This window comes from Coregonus clupeaformis, unplaced genomic scaffold, assembly GCF_020615455.1.
Source record: "Coregonus clupeaformis isolate EN_2021a unplaced genomic scaffold, ASM2061545v1 scaf0235, whole genome shotgun sequence".
NCBI classification, from domain to species: Eukaryota; Metazoa; Chordata; class Actinopteri; order Salmoniformes; family Salmonidae; genus Coregonus; species Coregonus clupeaformis.
This window is the reverse complement of record NW_025533690.1, coordinates 37,272-60,475: the sequence shown is the minus strand read 5'-3', so window position 1 is coordinate 60,475 and position 23,204 is coordinate 37,272. Positions and strand designations below refer to the sequence as shown.

The window sequence follows — 23,204 nt, the reverse complement described above, 5'->3', positions numbered from 1 at the left end:
ACCAACTACAGGTACCAGAGACTCTACCAACTACAGGGACTAGATACAGAGACTCTACCAACTACAGGTACCAGAGACTCTACCAACTACAGGTACCAGAGACTCTACCAGCTACAGGTACCAGAGACAGAGACTCTACCAACTACAGGTACCAGAGACTCTACCAACTACAGGTACTAGATACAGAGACTCTACCAACTACAGGTACCAGAGACTCTACCAGCTACAGGTACCAGAGACAGAGACTCTACCAACTACAGGTACCAGAGACTCTACCAACTACAGGTACTAGATACAGAGACTCTACCAACTACAGGTACCAGAGACAGAGACTCTACCAACTACAGGTACTAGATACAGAGACTCTACCAACTACAGGTACCAGAGACTCTACCAGCTACAGGTACCAGAGACAGAGACTCTACCAACTACAGTTACCAGAGACTCTACCAACTACAGGTACTAGATACAGAGACTCTACCAACTACAGGTACCAGAGACTCTACCAGCTACAGGTACCAGAGACAGAGACTCTACCAACTACAGGTACCAGAGACTCTACCAACTACAGGTACTAGATACAGAGACTCTACCAACTACAGGTACCAGAGACAGAGACTCTACCAACTACAGGTACTAGATACAGAGACTCTACCAACTACAGGTACCAGAGACAGAGACTCTACCAACTACAGGTACTAGATACAGAGACTCTACCAACTACAGGTACCAGAGACAGAGACTCTACCAACTACAGGTACCAGAGACAGAGACTCTACCAACTACAGGTACCAGAGACTCTACCAGCTACAGGTACCAGAGACAGAGACTCTACCAACTACAGGTACCAGAGACTCTACCAACTACAGGTACTAGATACAGAGACTCTACCAACTACAGGTACCAGAGACAGAGACTCTACCAACTACAGGTACTAGATACAGAGACTCTACCAACTACAGGTACCAGAGACAGAGACTCTACCAACTACAGGTACTAGATACAGAGACTCTACCAACTACAGGTACCAGAGACAGAGACTCTACCAACTACAGGTACCAGAGACAGAGACTCTACCAACTACAGGTACCAGAGACTCTACCAGCTACAGGTACCAGAGACAGAGACTCTACCAGCTACAGGTACCAGACACAGAGACTCTACCAGCTACAGGTACCAGAGACAGAGACTCTACCAACTACAGGTACCAGAGACTCTACCAGCTACAGGTACCAGAGACAGAGACTCTACCAACTACAGGTACCAGAGACTCTACCAACTACAGGTACTAGATACAGAGACTCTACCAACTACAGGTACCAGAGACTCTACCAGCTACAGGTACCAGAGACAGAGACTCTACCAACTACAGGTACCAGAGACTCTACCAACTACAGGTACTAGATACAGAGACTCTACCAACTACAGGTACCAGAGACAGAGACTCTACCAACTACAGGTACTAGATACAGAGACTCTACCAACTACAGGTACCAGAGACAGAGACTCTACCAACTACAGGTACTAGATACAGAGACTCTACCAACTACAGGTACCAGAGACAGAGACTCTACCAACTACAGGTACCAGAAACTCTACCAACTACAGGTACTAGATACAGAGACTCTACCAACTACAGGTACCAGAGACAGAGACTCTACCAACTACAGGTACCAGAAACTCTACCAACTACAGGTACTAGATACAGAGACTCTACCAACTACAGGTACCAGAGACTCTACCAACTACAGGTACCAGAGACAGAGACTCTACCAACTACAGGTACCAGAGACAGAGACTCTACCAACTACAGGTACCAGAGACAGAGAGACTACCAAATACAGGTACCAGAAACTCTACCAACTACAGGTACTAGATACAGAGACTCTACCAACTACAGGTACCAGAGACTCTACCAACTACAGGTACTAGATACAGAGACTCTACCAACTACAGGTACCAGAGACTCTACCAACTACAGGTACTAGATACAGAGTCTCTACCAACTACAGGTACCAGAGACTCTACCCGCTACAGGTACCAGAGACAGAGACTCTACCAGCTACAGGTACCAGAGACAGAGACTCTACCAACTACAGGTACCAGAGACAGAGACTCTACCAACTACAGGTACCAGAGATTCTACCAACTACAGGTACTAGATACAGAGACTCTACCAACTACAGGTACCAGAGACAGAGACTCTACCAACTACAGGTACCAGAGACAGAGACTCTACCAACTACAGGTACCAGAAACTCTACCAACTACAGGTACTAGATACAGAGACTCTACCAACTACAGGTACCAGATACAGAGACTCTACCAACTACAGGTACCAGAAACTCTACCAACTACAGGTACTAAATACAGAGACTCTACCAACTACAGGTACCAGAGACAGAGACTCTACCAACTACAGGTACCAGAAACTCTACCAACTACAGGTACTAGATACAGAGACTCTACCAACTACAGGTACCAGAGACAGAGACACTACCAACTACAGGTACCAGAGACAGAGACTCTACCAACTACAGGTACCAGAGACAGAGACTCTACCAAATACAGGTACCAGAAACTCTACCAACTACAGGTACTAGATACAGAGACTCTACCAACTACAGGTACCAGAGACAGAGACTCTACCAACTACAGGTACCAGAGACAGACTCTACCAACTACAGGTACCAGACACAGGGACTCTACCAACTACAGGTACCAGAGACAGAGATAGGGACTCTACCAACTACAGGTACCAGAGACTCTACCAACTACAGGTACCAGAAACTCTACCAACTACAGGTATCAGAGACAGAGACTCTACCAACTACAGGTACCAGAGACAGAGACTACCAACTACAGGTACCAGAGACAGAGACTCTACCAACTACAGGTACCAGAGACAGAGACTCTACCAACTACAGGTACCAGAGACTCTACCAACTACAGGTACTAGATACAGAGACTCTACCAACTACAGGTACCAGAGACTCTACCAACTACAGGTACCAGAGACAGAGACTCTACCAACTACAGGTACCAGAGACTCTACCAACTACAGGTACTAGATACAGAGACTCTACCAACTACAGGTACCAGAGACTCTACCAACTACAGGTACCAGAGACTCTACCAACTACAGGTACCAGAGACAGAGACTCTACCAACTACAGTTACCAGAGACTCTACCAACTACAGGTACCAGAGACAGAGACTCTACCAACTACAGTTACCAGAGACAGAGACTCTACCAACTACAGGTACCAGAGACAGAGACTCTACCAACTACAGGTACCAGAGACTCTACCAACTACAGGTACCAGAGACTCTACCAACTACAGGTACTAGATACAGAGACTCTACCAACTACAGGTACCAGAGACTCTACCAACTACAGGTACCAGAGACAGAGACTCTACCAACTACAGGTACCAGAGACTCTACCAACTACAGGTACTAGATACAGAGACTCTACCAACTACAGGTACCAGAGACTCTACCAACTACAGGTACCAGAGACTCTACCAACTACAGGTACCAGAGACAGAGACTCTACCAACTACAGTTACCAGAGACTCTACCAACTACAGGTACCAGAGACAGAGACTCTACCAACTACAGTTACCAGAGACAGAGACTCTACCAACTACAGGTACCAGAGACAGAGACTCTACCAACTACAGGTACCAGAGACTCTACCAACTACAGGTACTAGAGACAGAGACTCTACCAACTACAGGGACTAGATACAGAGACTCTACCAACTACAGGTACCAGAGACAGAGACTCTACCAACTACAGTTACCAGAGACTCTACCAACTACAGGTACCAGAGACAGAGACTCTACCAACTACAGTTACCAGAGACAGAGACTCTACCAACTACAGGTACCAGAGACAGAGACTCTACCAACTACAGGTACCAGAGACTCTACCAATTACAGGTACCAGAGACTCTACCAACTACAGGTACCAGAGACAGAGACTCTACCAACTACAGGTACCAGAGACTCTACCAATTACAGGTACCAGAGACTCTACCAACTACAGTTACCAGAGACAGAGACTCTACCAGCTACAGGTACCAGAGACTGTGTGTGTGTGTGCTAACATCTGTACCTCTCCCCCAGGACCAGTACCCTAACCTGTTGAGCAGTGCTCGGGGACAGGGGACATTCTGTGCCATCGACATCCGTGATGACGCCACACGCAACAGCATCATCCTCAAAGCCCGGGACAAGGGTAAGACACACTACACACACACACACACATATACACACTCCACGCTGGTGATCTTCTGTGTAACCTCTATCGTCTCTGTCTGTCTGTCTCAGGTGTCCTGCTGGGTGGCTGTGGAGATCGGTCGATCCGGTTCCGTCCTGCTCTGGTGTTTAAGGAGTACCATGTTCACATGTTCCTGAACGTGTTCAACGACGTCCTGGCAGAACACGCCTAGAACCGTCCACACCAACACGGGCCAGACCAACTGGGGATGGGGTGGAGGGGAGGGGGAAGCACAACAGTCTTAACCTATAACAAGGGGTTCACACACTAATGCATACACTTAAAGGGATACTACAGGATTCTGGCAGCGAAGCCCTTTATCTCCTTCCCCAAAGTCAGATGAAACTCGTGGAGACCGTTTTTTTATGTCTCTGTGTGCAGTTTGAAGGAAGTTGCTAACCAGCGCTAGCGCAATTGCTAACTAGCGTTAGCGCAATGACTGGAAGCATTGGCTCGTGAAACTACCTCTGACTTCCTTCATACTGGACACAGAGACATAAAAACGGTATCCGCGAGTCTATCTGACTCTGGGGAAGTTGATAAAGGGCCTCATTGCCAACATCCCAAAGTATCCCTTTAACACTCACACACCACACTTGAATTTGTCCCATTGCTCATGTGGCAGTCCTAGCATTACCCATATCACAGTAATGTCTTATTGATAGCCCTGCAAAAGGCACAAGCACAAAACATCTTACTTTGGTAATATCACACAAACCCTCCAACTCCCCAACAGATAAAGGCACAACAAGATGTTTTAGAGCAAACCCACCTGACAGGAGCGGATAGCAGCAAGCTAACCTAAACAAGGTTCTACTGCCGCATGACGACCTTTAACCCCTGACCTTTAAATATGTCCTAGTTTGGGTTCTGTGGGTTCTCTGGGTGTTCTAGGTGTTTTAACAGAACAATAATGTTTCAGCTTGACTTGGATTATCTCAACCCCGAACATTGGCAATTTGTGAAGGAGAATATTATAGAAGATTATGTAGTGTGTGTCTGCATGTTGTTGTACCTAAACTTCCTTTGGATTCAAGGAATTGAGACCTGGGTTCCAGACTCACTATACATTAGGGCTAACAATCTATTTTAAACCCATACTTATTAACACATAACCATACTTATCTACAAATATAAATATGTAAACATTGACATGTCTACATTAAAGGCAGTTTTTTTGCAGTCAGGACTCCTAATAAAAAGATGTATTATATTTGTTGACTTGTTTGGCCTTGAACCCACAGTCGTATTAGAGTTCTGCATCTTGCCATATTCCTCCGGTTTCCTCATGAAACGACTGAACTCATTATTGATGTACAGCACAAGGTATCTACGTTGTTCTGAATGCCTGTTTTTTTTTTTTTTTTATAGCAGCAGTAACAGGAAGGAGTAGCTTAGGCTCCACCATTAGCACTGTAGAGGCTCTATAATATGGCCATGATGAAGGGGATGAGGATTACAGTGAGGATGATACCTGTCTTGTTAACCAGCCCAGTCAGTATTGTATAGAGAACTGTGTATCGTTGATTTCCTGTTAACCATTAACAATAGTAGAAGCATTGCTATGTTGGTTTACATTGTTCTGTGAGGTTAAAGGTTTATTGCAGATGATCTCTAATTATTGTTGTCTATGAAGCATCCTCTTTATGTATCCTAAAATAAACCAGGATCACATTTTAATTAATTCCTCTGGAGTTTTTGGTGTTCCTTATCACATGGTCCTGTTTGCCCTGTCTACAACAATGGAGAGGGCTGTGAGCGTTTCCTTATCACATGGTCCTGTTTGCCCTGTCTACAACAATGGAGAGGGCTGTGAGCGTTGTGTAGGTTTCTGACAGAGAGGTTTTCCACCAAAACACTACATTTAATTAACAGCCCATTCTTCTTTCATAGGATAAAAAAAGCAAACATCTTTAATGTGTTTTAAAACAACAGCTTTATTTGTCTTTATGTGACTCAATTTGAACCAGGAACGTCCCATTCAGTGGAACCGAATTCAAACAGAAGCTAGGTTGTCACATCAACAATTTGACAAAATAAACATTCTACAAAACATCATTATTTACAAACATCAGTCAATAACAACAAGATCCCAGCTTTCCTAATGAAAAGGTTTTACCTGACACAGGGACACTGAGGAGTCTGTCCAAACCCAAAACCCTGGGTAGAGGGGCTCAGTGAATGTGGTGTGGAATGTGTACAGGTGGGTCAGTGTGTCAGAGGAGACTCTGTAGAAGGACAGAGTGCCGGCTGGCCAGTCCAGATACACTCCTACTCTGTTGGAGTGGGGGGATGGAACAGGTATGTTAGTTTCCTTGTTATTGTGCCAGGCAGAGTAACTGTTATTAGAGGTCCATAGAGTCCAAGACATGTTATTGGCTCCCAGCACACAGTCATTACTGTATCCTCTCCTGCTGATTCCTTTATATGCCACTCCTATACGACCCCTCCCACTCCACTCTACCTCCCAGTAACAGCGCCCAGTCAGACCCTCTCTACACAGAATCTGGTCCCAGTAGTTAAATCTCTCTGGGTGATCAGGATACATCTGATCCTCTTTCCCCCCAGTCACCTTCCTGTTCTCCTCAGACAGAGAGAGGTATCTGTATGCTGTGTTTGGGTCCAGTGTGACATCACAGGCATCTGATAGGGAAGACCAATATTAGAAATCATCATCATTCACATCAGAATGTTAATCATCAAGGCCTTTTATGAAGACCGAATGATGTAATGTAATTATTACAATCTTACAGACAAACTGCTTTTTCTAGTCTCTTGTATTTTTTGGATTATAATTTATGTACATTTTACATTTACATTTTAGTCATTTACAGTTAGTGAATACATATATATATTTATAAATAAAAAATATATATTTTTGACTTTTTTATATATTTATTTTTCATTATTATTTTTTTATTTATTATTAATATATATATTTTAATACTTTTTTTTTTTTTTTTTTTACAATATTTTTATTTATATATATATATTTTTTTCATACTGGCCCCCCGTGGGAAACGAACCCACAACCCTGGCGTTGCAAACACCATGCTCTATCAACTGAGCTACATCCCTGCCGGCCATTCCCTCCCCTACCCTGGACGACGCTGGGCCAATTGTGCGCCGCCCATGAGTCTCCCGGTCGCGGCCGGCTGCGACAGAGCCTGGATTCGAACCAGGATCTCTAGTACCGATGCCACATAGGCCGTTGTCAACCAGAAAAGTAGGTTTTTGGCGATAGTTCCTCTTTAATACAGTTATCAGACTGCCATCAATATGTTCTGTTTTTGTCTTTTAATCTCAAGTCTGATGATTTTGTGACCAGGGGAGGCTGGTGAGGGGAGGACGGCTCATAATAATGGCTGGAACGGAGCCAATTAAATGGCATCAAACACATGGAAACCATGGAAACCATGTGTTGTGTTTGATGTCTTTGATACCTTACCACTTTTCCCGCTCCAGCCGTCCTCCCCAATTTAGGTGCAACCAACCTCCTGTGGTATGACTGGGGAGATGAAGATGGTATTGATCACAATTCACATCCCGGATGATTATCCAGACCTTTTATAAACTGGATTGATACATTGGCTGTGTTTACACTGACACCCTAAGAACCCAAATCTGATTCTCTTTTTTTACGACTGTCCACACACAGTTTTACATGTGACCCATATCAGATTTAACTTGCCAATGAACACAATATATAATATCTATGGAATTTTAACAGTAATATGGCTAACCAGAATAAAAAAACCTGGTATGGTTCTTCTTCTTTGAGATTGATCAAGGTTCTAAAAAGAACCATAAAAAGGGTTCTATATAGCACCAAAAAGGGTTGTAACATTTACATTTAAGTCATTTAGCAGACGCTCTTATCCAGAGCGACTTACAAATTAACCATAGTGGTAGCCTTTTTTTTATATAACCTTTTTTGAATGGTTCTTTATAGAACCTTATGAAAGGGTTCTTTATAGCATCATACAGGTTCATAGCCGCGGGAAGATGTTTTGAGTTGAGGGTGCTGAACGGTGGGGGGAGGGGGAGGGGGGGGGTATATTTAGCAGAATATGTTTTAATACCACACAAATGGCCAAATGCAAGCGACTGTGCAACTCGCTATTCAGGTAGGATGCAATTTTGGAACTTAATGTATTAACAAAAATCGTATTTATAATCGTTTGTTTTATCATTATTATAATAATGATATATCATTGTTATTATTATAGTCCTATTTTATGAGTTCCTGATCGTATTTTCCCTGTAAACAATGGCTTGATTTCTTTTGATATTACGTTAATAAAGTTTAGAAACTTTAGTGAAGTTGTGGTGTGGCTATTGGTCTATTATCCTGCAGGACTATGATATGAAGGCAGTGGGCACCGGCGCTCCAACTGACTGACTGTTCAACAGGACTATGATATGAAGGCAGTGGGCACCGGCGCTCCAACTGACTGACTGTTCAACAGGACTATGATATGAAGGCAGTGGGCACCGGCGCTCCAACTGACTCTGACTGTTCAACAGGACTATGATATGAAGGCAGTGGGCACCGGCGCTCCAACTGACTGACTGTTCAACAGGACTATGATATGAAGGCAGTGGGCACCGGCGCTCCAACTGACTGACTGTTCAACAGGACTATGATATGAAGGCAGTGGGCACCGGCGCTCCAACTGACTGACTGTTCAACAGGACTATGATATGAAGGCAGTGGGCACCGGCGCTCCAACTGACTCTGACTGTTCAACAGGACTATGATATGAAGGCAGTGGGCACCGGCGCTCCAACTGACTCTGACTGTTCAACAGGACTATGATATGAAGGCAGTGGGCACCGGCGCTCCAACTGACTCTGACTGTTCAACAGGACTATGATATGAAGGCAGTGGGCACCGGCGCTCCAACTGACTGACTGTTCAACTTGAGGTGAGGAAGAGTGTTTTAGGCCTACCAGAGTTACTCCTATAATCTAACAATATAATGCTTATCTTTATATACAAAAATCCGGATAGAAAATGTACGAATTAGACTCCTCCTGTCCGCCTATATCTGTAGACGCAGCAGCCATCTGACATGAAGAATGTCGGTGTTGTAGCATGCCGCCAGCATATCTCTCTCTCTGGGGCTATACCTAAGCTTCTCTTCCTTTATATTTTTTTATATTCATATCATACAGTGGACTCCTAAGCCTATAGGCCTATGCATGCAACGCCCTGATGCATTTAGTGCTCAAATCTCCAACAGCTGAACCGTGAGGTGAACAATTATTGTTTTAGGAAAGTAAAAACCAATAAAACTATTGACTATAACATTTAGAATATGCTACAATTGAAAACAAAAGGAATAGTGTTTTTGTAATTTGCTATAAGCTGTCTTTAAGGGCATGTAAATGTGGCTCATTTGGCCAATATCCCTCATTTACTGATGGCACTGGCTGTGTGGGTGGACGCCCTAATTTATTCATCCAATGGGAGGGGAGATAGTAGACAGTGGGAGGGGGAGCCTATTATCTCCCCTCCCACCATCTACTATCTCCCCTCCCACCGTCTACTATCTCCCCCCTCCCACCGTCTACTATCTCCCCCCCACTGTCTACCAACCCCCACCGTCTACTATCTCCCCCCACTGTCTACCAACCCCCCACCGTCTACTAGCTCCCCCCTCCCACCGTCTACTATCTCCCCCCTCCCACCGTCTACTATCTCCCCTCCCACTGTATACTATCTCCCCCCTCCCACTGTCTACTATCTCCCCTCCCACTGTCTACTAGCTCCCCTCCCACTGTCTACTATCTCCCCCCTCCCACTGTCTACTAGCTCCCCTCCCTGTCTACTATCTCCCCTCCCACTGTCTACTATCTCCCCTCCCACTGTCTACTATCTCCCCCTCCCACTGTCTACTATCTCCCCTCCCACTGTGTACTAGCTCCCCCCTCCCACTGTCTACTATCTCCCCCTCCCACTGTCTACTATCTCCCCCCTCCCACCGTCTACTATCTCCCCCCTCCCACCGTCTACTATCTCCCCCTCCCACTGTCTACTATCTACCCCCTCCCACCGTCTACTATCTCCCCCCTCCCACCGTCTATTATCTCCCCCCTCCCACCGTCTACTATCTCCCCTCCCACCGTCTACTATCTCCCCTCCCACGTCTACTATCTCCCCCCTCCCACCGTCTACTATCTCCCCTCCCACCGTCTACTATCTCCCCCCACCGTCTACTATCTCCCCTCCCACTGTCTACTAGCTCCCCTCCCACTGTCTACTAGCTCCCCTCCCACTGTCTACTAGCTCCCCTCCCTGTCAACTATCTCCCCTCCCACTGTATACTATCTCCCCCCTCCCACTGTCTACTATCTCCCCTCCCACTGTCTACTATCTCCCCTCCCACTGTCTACTAGCTCCCCTCCCACTGTCTACTATCTCCCCCCTCCCACTGTCTACTAGCTCCCCTCCTGTCTACTATCTCCCTCCCACTGTCTACTATCTCCCCCCTCCCACTGTCTACTATCTCCCTCCCACTGTGTACTAGCTCCCCCTCCCACCGTCTACTATCTCCCCCCTCCCACCGTCTACTATCTCCCCCTCACACCGTCTATTATCTCCCCCCTCCCACCGTCTACTATCTCCCCTCCCACCGTCTACTATCTCCCCTCCCACCGTCTACTATCTCCCCCCCTCCCACCGTCTACTATCTCCCCTCCCACCGTCTACTATCTCCCCCCACCGTCTACTATCTCCCCTCCCCCTGTCTACTAGCTCCCTCCCACTGTCTACTAGCTCCCCTCCCACTGTCTACTATCTCCCCTCCCACTGTCTACTATCTCCCCTCCCACTGTCTACTATCTCCCCCCCACTGTCTACTATCTCCCTCCCACTGTCTACTATCTCCCTCCCACTGTCTACTAGCTCCCCTCCCACTGTCTACTATCTCCCCCTCCCACTGTCTACTATCTCCCCTCCCACTGTCTACTATCTCCCCCCTCCCACTGTCTACTATCTCCCCCCTCCCACTGTCTACTATCTCCCCTCCCACTGTGTACTAGCTCCCCTCCCACTATAAATCAGACCGTCCTGAACTAAAATCAATTCAATATCAACTTTGAAGATATATGAAGTATAGGTTATTCTTCCCAGCAGCCAATACTCACATTTCTTCAGCCCTGGTATGATTCTGCACTTTTCACCATTTTCAATGCTGAAGGAGAATCAAATAGACAGTAAAACACAGACACACACATACATACACACACACACACACACACACGTAATACACACACACACACACACACACACACACGTAATAGACACACACAAATAAATACACTACCAGTCAAAAGTTTGGACACACCTACTCATTCAAGGGTTTTTCTTTATTTTTACATAGTAGAATAATAGTGAAGACATCAAAACTATGAAATTACACATATGGAATCATGTAGTAACCAAATTTTTTTAAAATATATTTTATATTTCAGATTCTTCAAATAGCCACCCTCTCAACCAATTTCATGAGGTAGTCACCTGGAATGCATTTTAATTAACAGGTGTGCCTTCTTAAAAGTTAATTTGTGGAATTTCTTTCTTAATGCGTTTGAGCCAATCAGTTGTGTTGTGACAAGGTAGGGGGGGTATACAGAAGATAGCCCTATTTGGTAAAAGACCAAGTCCATATTATAGCAAGAACAGCTCAAATAAGCAAAGAGAAACAACAGTCCATCATTACTTTAAGACATGAAGGTCAGTCAATAAGGAACATTTCAAGAACTTTGAAAGTTTCTTCAAGTGCAGTCGCAAAAACCATCAAGCGCTATGATGAAACTGGCTCTCATGAGGACCGCCACAGGAATGGAAGACCCAGAGTTACCTCTGCTGCAGAGGATAAGTTCATTAGAGTTACCAGCCTCAGAAATTGCAGCCCAAATAAATGCTTCACAGAGTTCAAGTCACAGACACATCTCAACATCAACTGTTCAGAGGGGACTGTGTGAATCAGGCCTTCATGGTCGAATTCCTGGAAAGAAACCACTACTAAAGGACACCAATAAGAAGAAGAGACTTGCTTGGGCCAAGAATCAAGAGCAATGGACATTAGACCGGTGGAAATTTGTACTTTGGTCTGGAGTCCAAATTTGAGATTTTTGGTTCCAACCGCCGTGTCTTTGTGAGACGCGGTGTGGGTGAACGGATGATCTCCGCATGTGTAGTTCCCACCGTAAAGCATGGAGGAGGAGGTGTTATGGTGCTTTGCTGGTGACACTGTCTGTGATTTATTTAGAATTCAAGGCACACTTAACCAGCATGGTTACCACAGCATTCTGCAGTGATATGCCATCCCATCTGGTTTGGGCTTAGTGGGACTATAATTTGTTTTTTTAACAGGACAATGACCCAACACACCTCCAGGCTGTGTAAGGGCTATTTTACCAAGAAGAAGAGTAATGGAGTGCTGCATCAGATGACCTGGCCTCCACAATCCCCCGACCTCAACCCAATTGAGATGGTTTGGGATGAATCGGACGGCAGACTGAAGGAAAAGTAGCCAACAAGTGCTCAGCACTGGGAATTCCTGTAAGACTGTTGGAAAAGCATTCCAGGTGAACCTGGTTGAGAGAACGCCAAGAGTGTGAAAAGCTGTCATCATGAATAATCTCAAATATAAAATATATTTTGATTTGTTTAACACTTATTTGGTTACTACATGATTTCATATGTGTTATTTCATAGTTTTGATGTCTTCACTATTGTTCTACAATGTAGAAAATAGTAAAAAATTAAGAAAAACCCTTGAATGAGTAGGTGTGTCCAAACTTTTGACTGATAGTGTATGTACATTACGGACATTCAGATTCTGTGTGACAAAGAAAGCGCTCCAGACTGGTACATGTCCTAACTTAACTGTCCTAACTTAACTGTCCTAACTTAACTGTCCTAACTTAACTGTCCTAACTTAACTGTCCTAACTTAACTGTCCTAACTTAACTGTTATCATACTGGTTATCAGTTAAATGGACGTTTTGGCCCACAATAAATCATATCATTTTACACAACAAAATGGTCTATGTTACATAACACACATTAGTGATTGACATAAGTTATCAATTTACTCAAGGTTCTCCAGTCTGCAGTGTGGATCCTCCAGTCCAGCAGAGAGCAGTCTGACTCCTGAGTCTCCTGGGTGATTGTAGCTCAGGTCCAGCTCTCTCAGGTGTGAGGGGTTTGACTTCAGAGCTGAGACCAGAGAAGCACAGCCTTCCTCTGTGACTAGACAGCCTGACAGCCTGCAAAGAGTCAAATCATATTAAAACCACACTGCTATTCTTTGGTGGTGAAAATAGTGGCAATATATTTTTCAACATATTCAGATATATCAGTGTCCTGAAACCTGACATATCTATTCATAAATGAATGTATCATTATTAGAAATGACATATTATCAAAGTATTGCCTGCAGATAGAAAAATGTACAGTACACATATTTGAGTAGACTGACCAGAGCAGTTTAAAAAGCAGTATCAGTCAAAAGACAGACAGTGAGGTATCAGATTTAGATTGTATTGAGTATACAGTCCACACCATATCTAGTTTGACAGTGAAGCTAACATTTTAAATGTGGCTTTATACTCCAGTATTTTGGATTTGGACAAAATAAAGTATTGAGAAACTTTTGTTATTGACCAAATACTTATTTTCCACCATAATTTGCAAATAAATTCATAAAAAATCCTACAATGTGATTTTCTGGATTTCTTTCCCTCATTTTTTCTGTCATAGTTGAGGTGTACCTATGATGAAAATTACAGGCCTCTCTCATCTTTTTAAGTGGGAGAGCTTGCACAATTGGTGGCTGACTAAATACTTTTTTTCCCCACTGTAATTAGTTAAATAAAGTCCCCCTGTGTGCAATCTAAGTGTCACATGATCTGTCACATGATCTCAGTATATATACACCTGTTCTAAAAGGCCCCAGAGTCTGCAACACCACTAAGCAACGGGCACCACCAAGCAAGCGGCACCATGAAGACCAAGGAGCTCTCCAAACAGATCAGGGACAAAGTTGTGGAGAAGTACAGATCAGGGTTGGGTTATAAAAAAATATCACCATATTCCATTATTAAAAAATGGAAAGAATATGGCACCACAACAAACCTGCCAAGAGAGGGCTGCCCACAAAAACTCACGGACCAGGCAAGGAGGGCATTAATCAGAGAGGCAACAAAGAGACCAAAGATAACCCTGAAGGAGCTGCAAAGCTTCACAGTAGAGATTGGAGTATCTGTCCATAGGACCACTTTAAGCCGTACACTCCACAGAGCTGGGCTTTACGGAAGAGTGGCCAGAAAAAAGCTTAAAGAAAAAAATAAGCAAACACGTTTGGTGTTCGTCGAAAGGCATGTGGGAGACTCCCCAAACATATGGAAGAAGGTACTCTGGTCAGATGAGACAAAAATTTAGCTTTTTGGTCATCAAGGAAAACGTTATGTCTGGCGCAAACCCAACACCTCTCATCACCCCGAGAACGCCATCCTGCTGTGGGGATGTTTTTCATCGGCATGGACTGGGAAACTGGTCAGAATTGAAGGAATGATGGATGGCGCTAAATACAGGGAAATTCTTGAGGGAAACCTGTTTCAGTGTTCCAGAGATTTGAGACTGGGACGGAGGTTCACCTTCCAGCAGGACAATGACCCTAAGCATACTGCTAAAGCAACACTCGAGTGGTTTAAGGGGAAACATTTAAATGTCTTGGAATGGTCTAGTCAAAGCCCAGACCTCATTCCAATTGAGAATCTGTGGTATGACTTAAAGATTGCTGTACACCTGTATTGCTGTATTGTACCAAACACATAGGTTGAGACTGTCCATTATAAAACATGTGGTTCTAATAAACTATCACTTGTTGAACTAATACAGACTACTAACCTCAGTGTCTCCAGTTTACAGTGTGGATTCTCCAGTCCAGCAGAGAGCAGCTTCACTCCTGAATCCTTCAGGTCATTGTCACTCAGGTCCAACTCTCTCAGGTGGGAGGGGTTTAACCTCATTGCTGCTACCAGAGAAGCACAGCCTTCCTCTGTGACCAGACAGCCTGACAGCCTGCATAGAGATTACATTTGAAGGGTTCAAGGGGGGCCTCCTTGATGATCACGCTTCTAACAAGTCCTCTGTAGCTCAATTGGTAGAGCATGGCGCTTGTAACGCCAGGGTAGTGGGTTCCATCCCCGGGACCATCCACACGTAAAAATGTATGCACACATGACTGTAAGTCGCATTGGATAAAAGCGTCTGCTAATTGGCATATTATATTATTAGAAGTCTCATTCCAGTTCACAGAACCTCAAGTTTAAAACCCAACCACAATGTATATTGTATATGGTCAGTCTAATCACATACGGTATGGTGAGTAAAATGAAAGATTACCAGCCGGATTTTAATTGGGTAGCTTGAAAACAGTGAAAGTTAAGTTAAATGGAAACTAAGAAGATTAGGAGAACATTGATCTCTGTAGACATGTGGATTGAAGACAAAACACAAAGATTTACTGACCTCAGAGTCTCCAGTTTACAGTGGGGATTCCCCAGTCCAGCAGAGAGCAGCTTCACGCCTGAATCCTTCAGGTTGTTGTCACTCAGGTCCAACTCTCTCAGGTGGGAGGGGTTGGGATTTGAGGCCAGAAATTCACAGCTTTTCTCTGTGAGGTTACATCCTCTAACTCTACATGAACACCAAAAAGACTAAATGATCAGCATGTCACATAAATATACTATACATATACAAGTTGAAGTTTGGGAACAATGACATTGAATTTCAGCTGACACCAAACACATTAGTTTGATACTGTCCGCTATAAACATATGGTTCTAATGAACTATCACAAGTACAGGAATACTGACCTCAGTGTCTCCAGTTTACAGTGGGGATTCCCCAGTCCAGCAGAGAGCAGCTTCACTCCTGAATCCTGCAGGTTGTTTTCACTCACATCCAGCTCTTTCAGGTTTGAGGAGTTGAGATTTGAAGCAAAAAATTCACAACTTTTCTCTGTGATGTTGCATCTAAGAAGCCTATTTGAAAAGTAAAAAGACGAAATGATCAGCGTGTCGCATAAAGATGCTGTACAATTAGAAGTATGGGACCCATGACATTTCATTTCAAATCAGCTGATACCAAACACATCAGGCTGATATTGTCTACTATAAACATATGGTTCTAATGAACTATCACAAGTACAGGAATACTGACCTCAGTGTCTTCAGTTCATAGTGTGGATTCCCCAGTCCAGCAGAGAGCAGCTTCACTCCTGAATCCTGCAGGTCATTGTCACTCAGGTCCAACTCTCTCAGGTGGGAGGGGTTTAACCTCATTGCTGAGACCAGAGAAGCACAGCCTTCCTCTGTGACCTGACAGCCTGACAGCCTGCAGAGAGATTAGATTTGAAGGGTTCAAGGGAGCCGATTGGATGATCACACTTCTAACAAGTCTCATTCCAACTGACAGAACATCAAGTTTAAAACCCAACCATCATGTCAACTGTATACGGTCAGTTTAATCACATACTGTACTGTATTGTATGGTGAGTTCGATTTTCATTTACAAACAGGATTTTAATTGGTTAGCTTGGGAACAGTGAAAGTTCAGTTTAATGGAAACTAAGAACATCAGGAGAACAGGACCTCTGTAGCTCAGCTGGTAGAGCACGGCGCTTGTAACGCCAAGGTAGTGGGTTCGATCCCCGGGACCACCCAAATGTATGCACGCATGACTGTAAGTCGCTTTGGATAAAAGTGTCTGCTAAATGGCATATTATTAACTCTGAACTTTGGATTAATGACAAAACAATAAGATTTACTGACCTCAGAGTCTCCAGTTTACACTGTGGATTCTCCAGTCCAGCAGAAAGCAGCTTTACTCCTGAATCCTGCAGGTCATTGTCACTCAGGTCCAGCTCTCTCAGGTGTTGTTTAAAGGTTGTGTAAAGAGCTGAGGCCAAGGCTTCACAGCATTTCACAGTGAGGTTACACCCACTAAGCCTTTGAAAAGTAAAACACAATGAACATGAATTTAGACAACTGTGTGTACTGTGTACATGTACAGAACATTTGAGAATCACCAATGAGTAAGTAATATGCTCATGTGTATCTGTGTATTCTGACTGATGATTATATTAAAAACCCATATTTACAGAGCGGTTTTGGAGGCTTTGACCACTGGCAGCATCCTCAGAAGACCTTCCTCTGATCTGGAGTATTTCTTCAGGTCAAACACATCCAGCTCCTTTTCTGAAGTCAGCAACACAAAGACCAGAGCTGACCACTGTGCAGGTGACAGGTTGGTTTTGGACAGATTTCCTGAATTCAGGTATCTTTGGATCTCCTCCACTAGAGAATTATCATTCAGTTCATTCAGACAGTGGAACAGATTGATGCACCTCTCTGGAGAGGGATTCTTCCTGATCTTCTCCTTGATGTACTTGACTGTTTCCTCATTGTCCTCTAATCTTCTTGTTCTTTCGTTCAGTAGGCCTCGTAAGAGAATCTGATTGGACTCCAGTGAGAGGCCCAGAAGGAAACGGAGGAACAAGTCCAGGTGTCCATTCTTACTCTGTAAGGCCTTGTCCACTGCACGCTTGTGGACTTCAATTGTAGATATTGTCCTGAACTGCGTGAGAAGCCTTCGGGGGGTTGACAGTGTCTTAGACAATAGATTTAGATTTCTGTTGTTGAATGAGAGAAAGACGTATACAGCAGCAAGAAACTCCTGTATGCTGAGATGCACAAAGCAGTACACCTTCTCCTTGGAAATCCTAGTCTCCTGTCTAAAGATCTGTGTGCACACTCCTGAGTACACTGAGGCTTCAGTGACATCAATGCTACACTCTTTCAGGTCTGACTCGTAGAAGATCAGGTTGCCATTTTGAAGCTGTTGAAAAGCCAGCTTACCCATTTTCATGATAATCTTTTTATTCCAGTGTGACGCTGCATTTCCATGATACTTCCTATTCTTCTGTTTGGACTGAAATACAAAGAATTGTGAGTACATCTCAGTCAGGTTCTTGGGTATCTCTCCTGTCTTCTTTCCAGACAACAGGTCTTCAAGAATTGTGGCAGAAATCCAACAGAAGACTGGAATGTGGCACATGATGTGGAGGCTCCTTGACGTCTTTATGTGAGTGATTATTTTGCTGGCCACGTCCTCATCATCACTGAATCTCTTCCTGAAATACTCCTCCTTCTGTGGATCGTTAAACCCTCGTACCTCTGTCACCTGGTCAACACATTCAGGAGGGATCTGATTGGCTGCTGCAGGTCGGGAGGTTATCCAGAGGAGAGCAGAGGGAAGCAGCTTCCTGTGGATGAGGTTTGTCAGCAGCACGTCCACTGAGGTTGACTTTGTTACATCACGGCAACTCTTGTTATTTTCAAAGTCTAGGGGCAGTCGGCACTCATCCAGACCATCAAAGACAAACAGAAATTTGAAATTGTCATTCTTGAAAATTCCTGATTCTTTCACGCCTACAAAAAAATGATCTACAATGCCAACGAAGCTATGCTGTTCCTTTTTCATTAAATTCAGCTCTGGAAAAGGGAGTGGGAAAATGAAATGAATATCTTGATTTGCGTTTCCTCTAGCCCAGTCCAGAATGAACTTCTGCACAGAGACTGTTTTTCCAATGCCAGCGACTCCCTTTGTCAGCACAGTTCTGATACGTTTGCCTCGTCCAGTTGAGGGTTTAAAGATGTCATTGCATTTGATTGATGTCTCTGGTCTTGCTGGTCTCCTGGTTGTTGTCTCAATATGCCTCACCTCATGTCCAGTTATGACCTCTCCTCTTCCACCCTCTGTGATGTAGAGCTCTGTGTAGATCTCATTTAGATGTACTGAATTTCCTGCCTCAGGTATCCCCTCAAATATATTTGTGTAGGCATCTTTCAGGTAAGACTTGAGTTTCCAATGGTATGCAGACCCATCTATATATCCAAACAACAGTTAATTTAGTAAATGTTCATACACATTAAGAAAAGAGGGTTCCTCAAGGGTTCTCTGGGACATACCCCTTCCTCTTTCTCTAAGCAGAGGTTGGTGTTGAGAAATAAGCTGTTGAGGAAACATCTAATTCTTCTGTTCCAGTTCAGAGTCCCTCTGCAGATCCCTCCAACAACATTTAGACTGGAGATCCTGGTGTTACCCCTACACTTCCTGGTTTTTAAAGACTGTAAAAGATGGTCATGTTTAATCAACATTTTAATATTCACTAAACCTTGGTTCAATGTGGAACCATAATGACGCAAAGAACCCATTGCAGTTCAGAAAAGGGTTCTTCCCTTTTTTTTAGTGATAATAAAAATGTAGGGGCGGTGGCTCATTAGAATATTTTTGTGGCGTGGTTTGCGCACAGCTCTTTTTGTGCAACCGTGAGAGTGTAATTCCAGTTGATCTAATCAGTTGTGTTATGCCATTCCATGTTAAATATGACTATGGCCAGTGACGGTGTCTTGTGAAAACCTCACATTTACAATGAAGTCATTTAGCAGACACTCTCATCCAGAGCGACTTACAGTTAGTGAGGTCATACATTTCCAGACTTATTAGTTTTGTTAGTTTTTTTTTGTCACATATGGCCTTGTGTCAACTGACAACGGTTGATTAAGTCGGTGGTTCTCAATGTTCTCCTCAGGGACCCCCAGCTGTTCCAGAGGTACCACACCTGATTTAACCAATTAACACAATAATTACATCTATGGAATTAACCAGATGTAATATGGCTACCCAGAATAAAAAGCCCTGTATGGTTCTTCAAAGGGGTTTACAAAGAACCTTTGAGATTGAGGAAGGTTCTTTATAGTACCGTTCTCCATAAAGGTTCTATAAAAAAACATAAAAGGGTTTTATAGAGCCCCAAAAAGGGTTCTAACCATAGAAACCTTTATTAATGGTTATTTATAGAATCTTAGGAAAGGGCTCTTTATAGCACCCTAAAGGTTCCATTTGGAACCTTATGAGCATGGTTCTTTATAGAACCTTCAAAAAAAGGTTCTATACAGCACCAAAAAGGGATCCGCTATGGCCACGAACCAAATAACCCTTATTTGGCACTGTATAGAATCATTCTTTTTTTGTGAATGGTTTAGTGAATATTAAAATGTTGATTAAGCATTACCATCTTTTGTAGACTTTAAAACAGGAAGTGTAGGGGCAACACCAGGGTCTTCAGTCTCAATGTTGTTGGAGGGATCTGCAGAGGGACTCTGAACTAGAACAGAGGAAGTAGATGTTTCCTCAGCAGCTTCTTTCTCAACATCAACCTCTGCTAAGAGAAGGGGTATGTATGTACATAGATGGGTGGGGGGGGGGGGGATATGTACAGTATGCAACACTAATATTACCATCCTCCCATGTCCTCTCTACCAGCTGTTCTGTTGGATATCAAGTTGGCAAGCATGTGTTCTCTGGCTACTCAACATCAATAAACAATAGAGGAACTATCTACAGTATATTACCTGTTGTTGAGCTAGGAAGTTTCCCTACAGTATATTACCTGTTGTTGAGCTAGGAAGTTTCCCTACAGTATATTACCTGTTGTTGAGCTAGGAAGTTTCCCTACAGTATATTACCTGTTGTTGAGCTAGGAAGTTTCCCTACTAGGAAGTTTCCCTACCGTATATTACCTGTTGTTGAGCCTGGAAGTTTCCCTACAGTATATTACCTGTTGTTGAGCTAGGAAGTTTCCCTACAGTATATTACCTGTTGTTGAGCTAGGAAGTTTCCCTGCAGTATATTACCTATTGTTGAGCTAGGAGGTTTCCCTACAGTATATTACCTGTTGTTGAGCCTGGAAGTTTCCACTCCTGTGTAGTCTCGTGGTATGGTTGGTTGGTGTCAGGGTAGACCCTTGGTGTTGAGGTGCTTGTGTTCAGGCTGTGTGTGGGTGGTGTGTCTGCTGATACTGCTGCTGACGCTTGGGGCTGATCAGGACCCGTCCCAGACTGCGGACCTAGGCACAGCAACACACATCAGTCTAATGAGGTAGTCATGGAAATACAGAACTAAGTTGTCCTCAAAAGAAGGGGGTGGTGTTAGGGTGATAAAATACATATTCCTCCCAGAAACAGCTTGATAGGACTTTTCAACAATAAAACATTTCACATTTATAATGATGAACTTCCTGTGCACAATTTTTTTTACACATCATGCACATATCAATTGTGAATTACCTATTTCATAGTCAGTCTTTAACTTCTCTGCAAGATTGTTGTGGTTAATCCTCCTCAGTATCTCCAGTGAGATCTTCAGTGTGTCCACATAACCGTAGGTCTCTGTCATCTTATCCACTGTGTCCTCTCTGTCAGTTTTCTCTAACTGACTCTTTGAAATGGGATATAAGCCCATCTGAGATATAAATCCGTCATGTTGCTTCAGGTACCATTTAAATGTCTTCAACTCATCATCAGCCAGCTGATTCAGAGTGGCCAGAAGCAGCTCTGGTACAGATGAGGCCATTGTAGATCATCAGACACTACGAAACAAAATAGCAGATAACATGTTGACAAGACCCCAAAACAAAGTCGTCTAGGGAGATTGAGATCTCTCAAGAGATCGCTCCTGTCTTCAATCACCTGTTAAAATGTTGGGGAGGTTGTTTTTTCAAGTGAGGCAGGTAGTGTATGTGTAAAATAGGGATAAACACCGGGAACCGGGATCCAGTTCTGTAGCATGATGTGAACGCTATGTCTTCTGCTTAATCGTGTTGTCCTAGCGACGTGTCTGCCTGTCTGGTGTCACACTTCAGTCACCATCTTATTAGCTACAACAGACTTATCTCAATCTTAAAATAGATTGTGCACAGAAACAGTTCAACTTTCTGCACTGCTTCCACGCCCAAATAAGGAAGAATTAGAGGAACTGTACGTTTTTTTCTTCGAGGGAAAAACACGCGGTGAACAAACACAAGGACCAACACGTGAATTCTCTAACTTCCCTTATTTCCTTGTCTATAAATCAGTGTATTCTGTTTCATTGTCTCAAGATGTACATTTCTTAGATCCAACCAGGGTGGTATTCAATAGGAGGAACCAAACGTCCTACAGGTCACCCTTCAACAGCACACAGCTGTGTTGTCTCAAAATGGATCCCTTTCTTCTTTTATGTACAGCTGAGAAAAAAACAATTTACAACTGTTAGCAGGAGGAGGTGGAGCCAAGACTTTGCACTAGCACTGATTCAGACTATTGGATACAACAGACCTCTCTGAATCTTAAAATGTATTCTGCAGTTGAACTATCTGCACTGCTTCCACACCTAAATAAAGAACAAGGACAGGAATGTTTTTTTGTTGTTGCAAACTGTGGAAAAATAAACATGTTATGTAACAACACAAGGACCAGCACATTAACTCTACAATTCCCCATTCTTCCTCTTTTCAAACAGGCCAAAGCGGGGAGGGACAGCCTGCACTTGTTTTAGTTTTCCGTTGCAAAATGTTTTTCTATGTAGGCACTAATGTGTATGACCCAGCTCTCACTTAAAGGGCAACTCCATCACTTTTCAACCTCATTTTCACTATCTCCAACACAATACCAGTGTCTACATAAGTGAAAACGTTTTGTAGGAAAAAAATAAAGTTAAAAAAGTTATATCTAATGACATCTTCAAAAGTTTAAATAGTTGTAAAAAAAAAAACTTGCAGGTTTAGATTATTATTCATATATATATTATTTTTTTATCCTACCCTGTGATGTCAGAGAGAAGCATTTTTTAGGACCTTTCTTCTTATCTTTCTAACCACAGATCATAGAAATGAGCTGTTTTCACATACCGTAAAACTTCAATTAATAGCCCAGGCTTTTATTTGCACTGGACACAACAGGCAGTTATTAGAGACAGGCTTCTATTTGAGCCAGGCGTCTATTTCCTTAATGCA

At 43.5% G+C, this 23,204-nt stretch overlaps 2 protein-coding genes across 2 annotated transcripts in view; one reads left to right on the top strand and one right to left on the bottom strand.

The window, feature by feature from the left end:
- Nucleotides 1-4,723, top strand: part of abat (4-aminobutyrate aminotransferase) — a 90,545-nt gene extending 85,822 nt beyond the window's left edge. Inside the window, exons 15-16 of the mRNA XM_045214328.1 lie at nt 4,134-4,245; nt 4,338-4,723. Of these exons, the coding sequence (XP_045070263.1) occupies nt 4,134-4,245; nt 4,338-4,459 (234 nt within the window). The 3' untranslated portion in view covers nt 4,460-4,723. The remainder of the gene's footprint in view (nt 1-4,133; nt 4,246-4,337) is intronic.
- A 907-nt stretch (nt 4,724-5,630) lies between these two features.
- Nucleotides 5,631-22,902, bottom strand: LOC121551615 (NACHT, LRR and PYD domains-containing protein 12). The gene is made up of 11 exons (XM_041864318.2): nt 21,499-22,902; nt 21,105-21,278; nt 17,469-19,254; nt 17,140-17,316; nt 16,529-16,702; nt 16,183-16,350; nt 15,836-16,003; nt 15,212-15,385; nt 13,396-13,569; nt 11,440-11,486; nt 5,631-6,930 (listed from the first exon to the last, which is right to left on the bottom strand). The coding sequence occupies exons 1-11, from the start codon at nt 21,782-21,784 to the stop codon at nt 6,389-6,391; spliced, it is 3,870 nt and encodes a 1,289-aa protein (XP_041720252.1). The 5' UTR covers nt 21,785-22,902; the 3' UTR covers nt 5,631-6,388.
- Nucleotides 22,903-23,204: the final 302 nt, after the last annotated feature.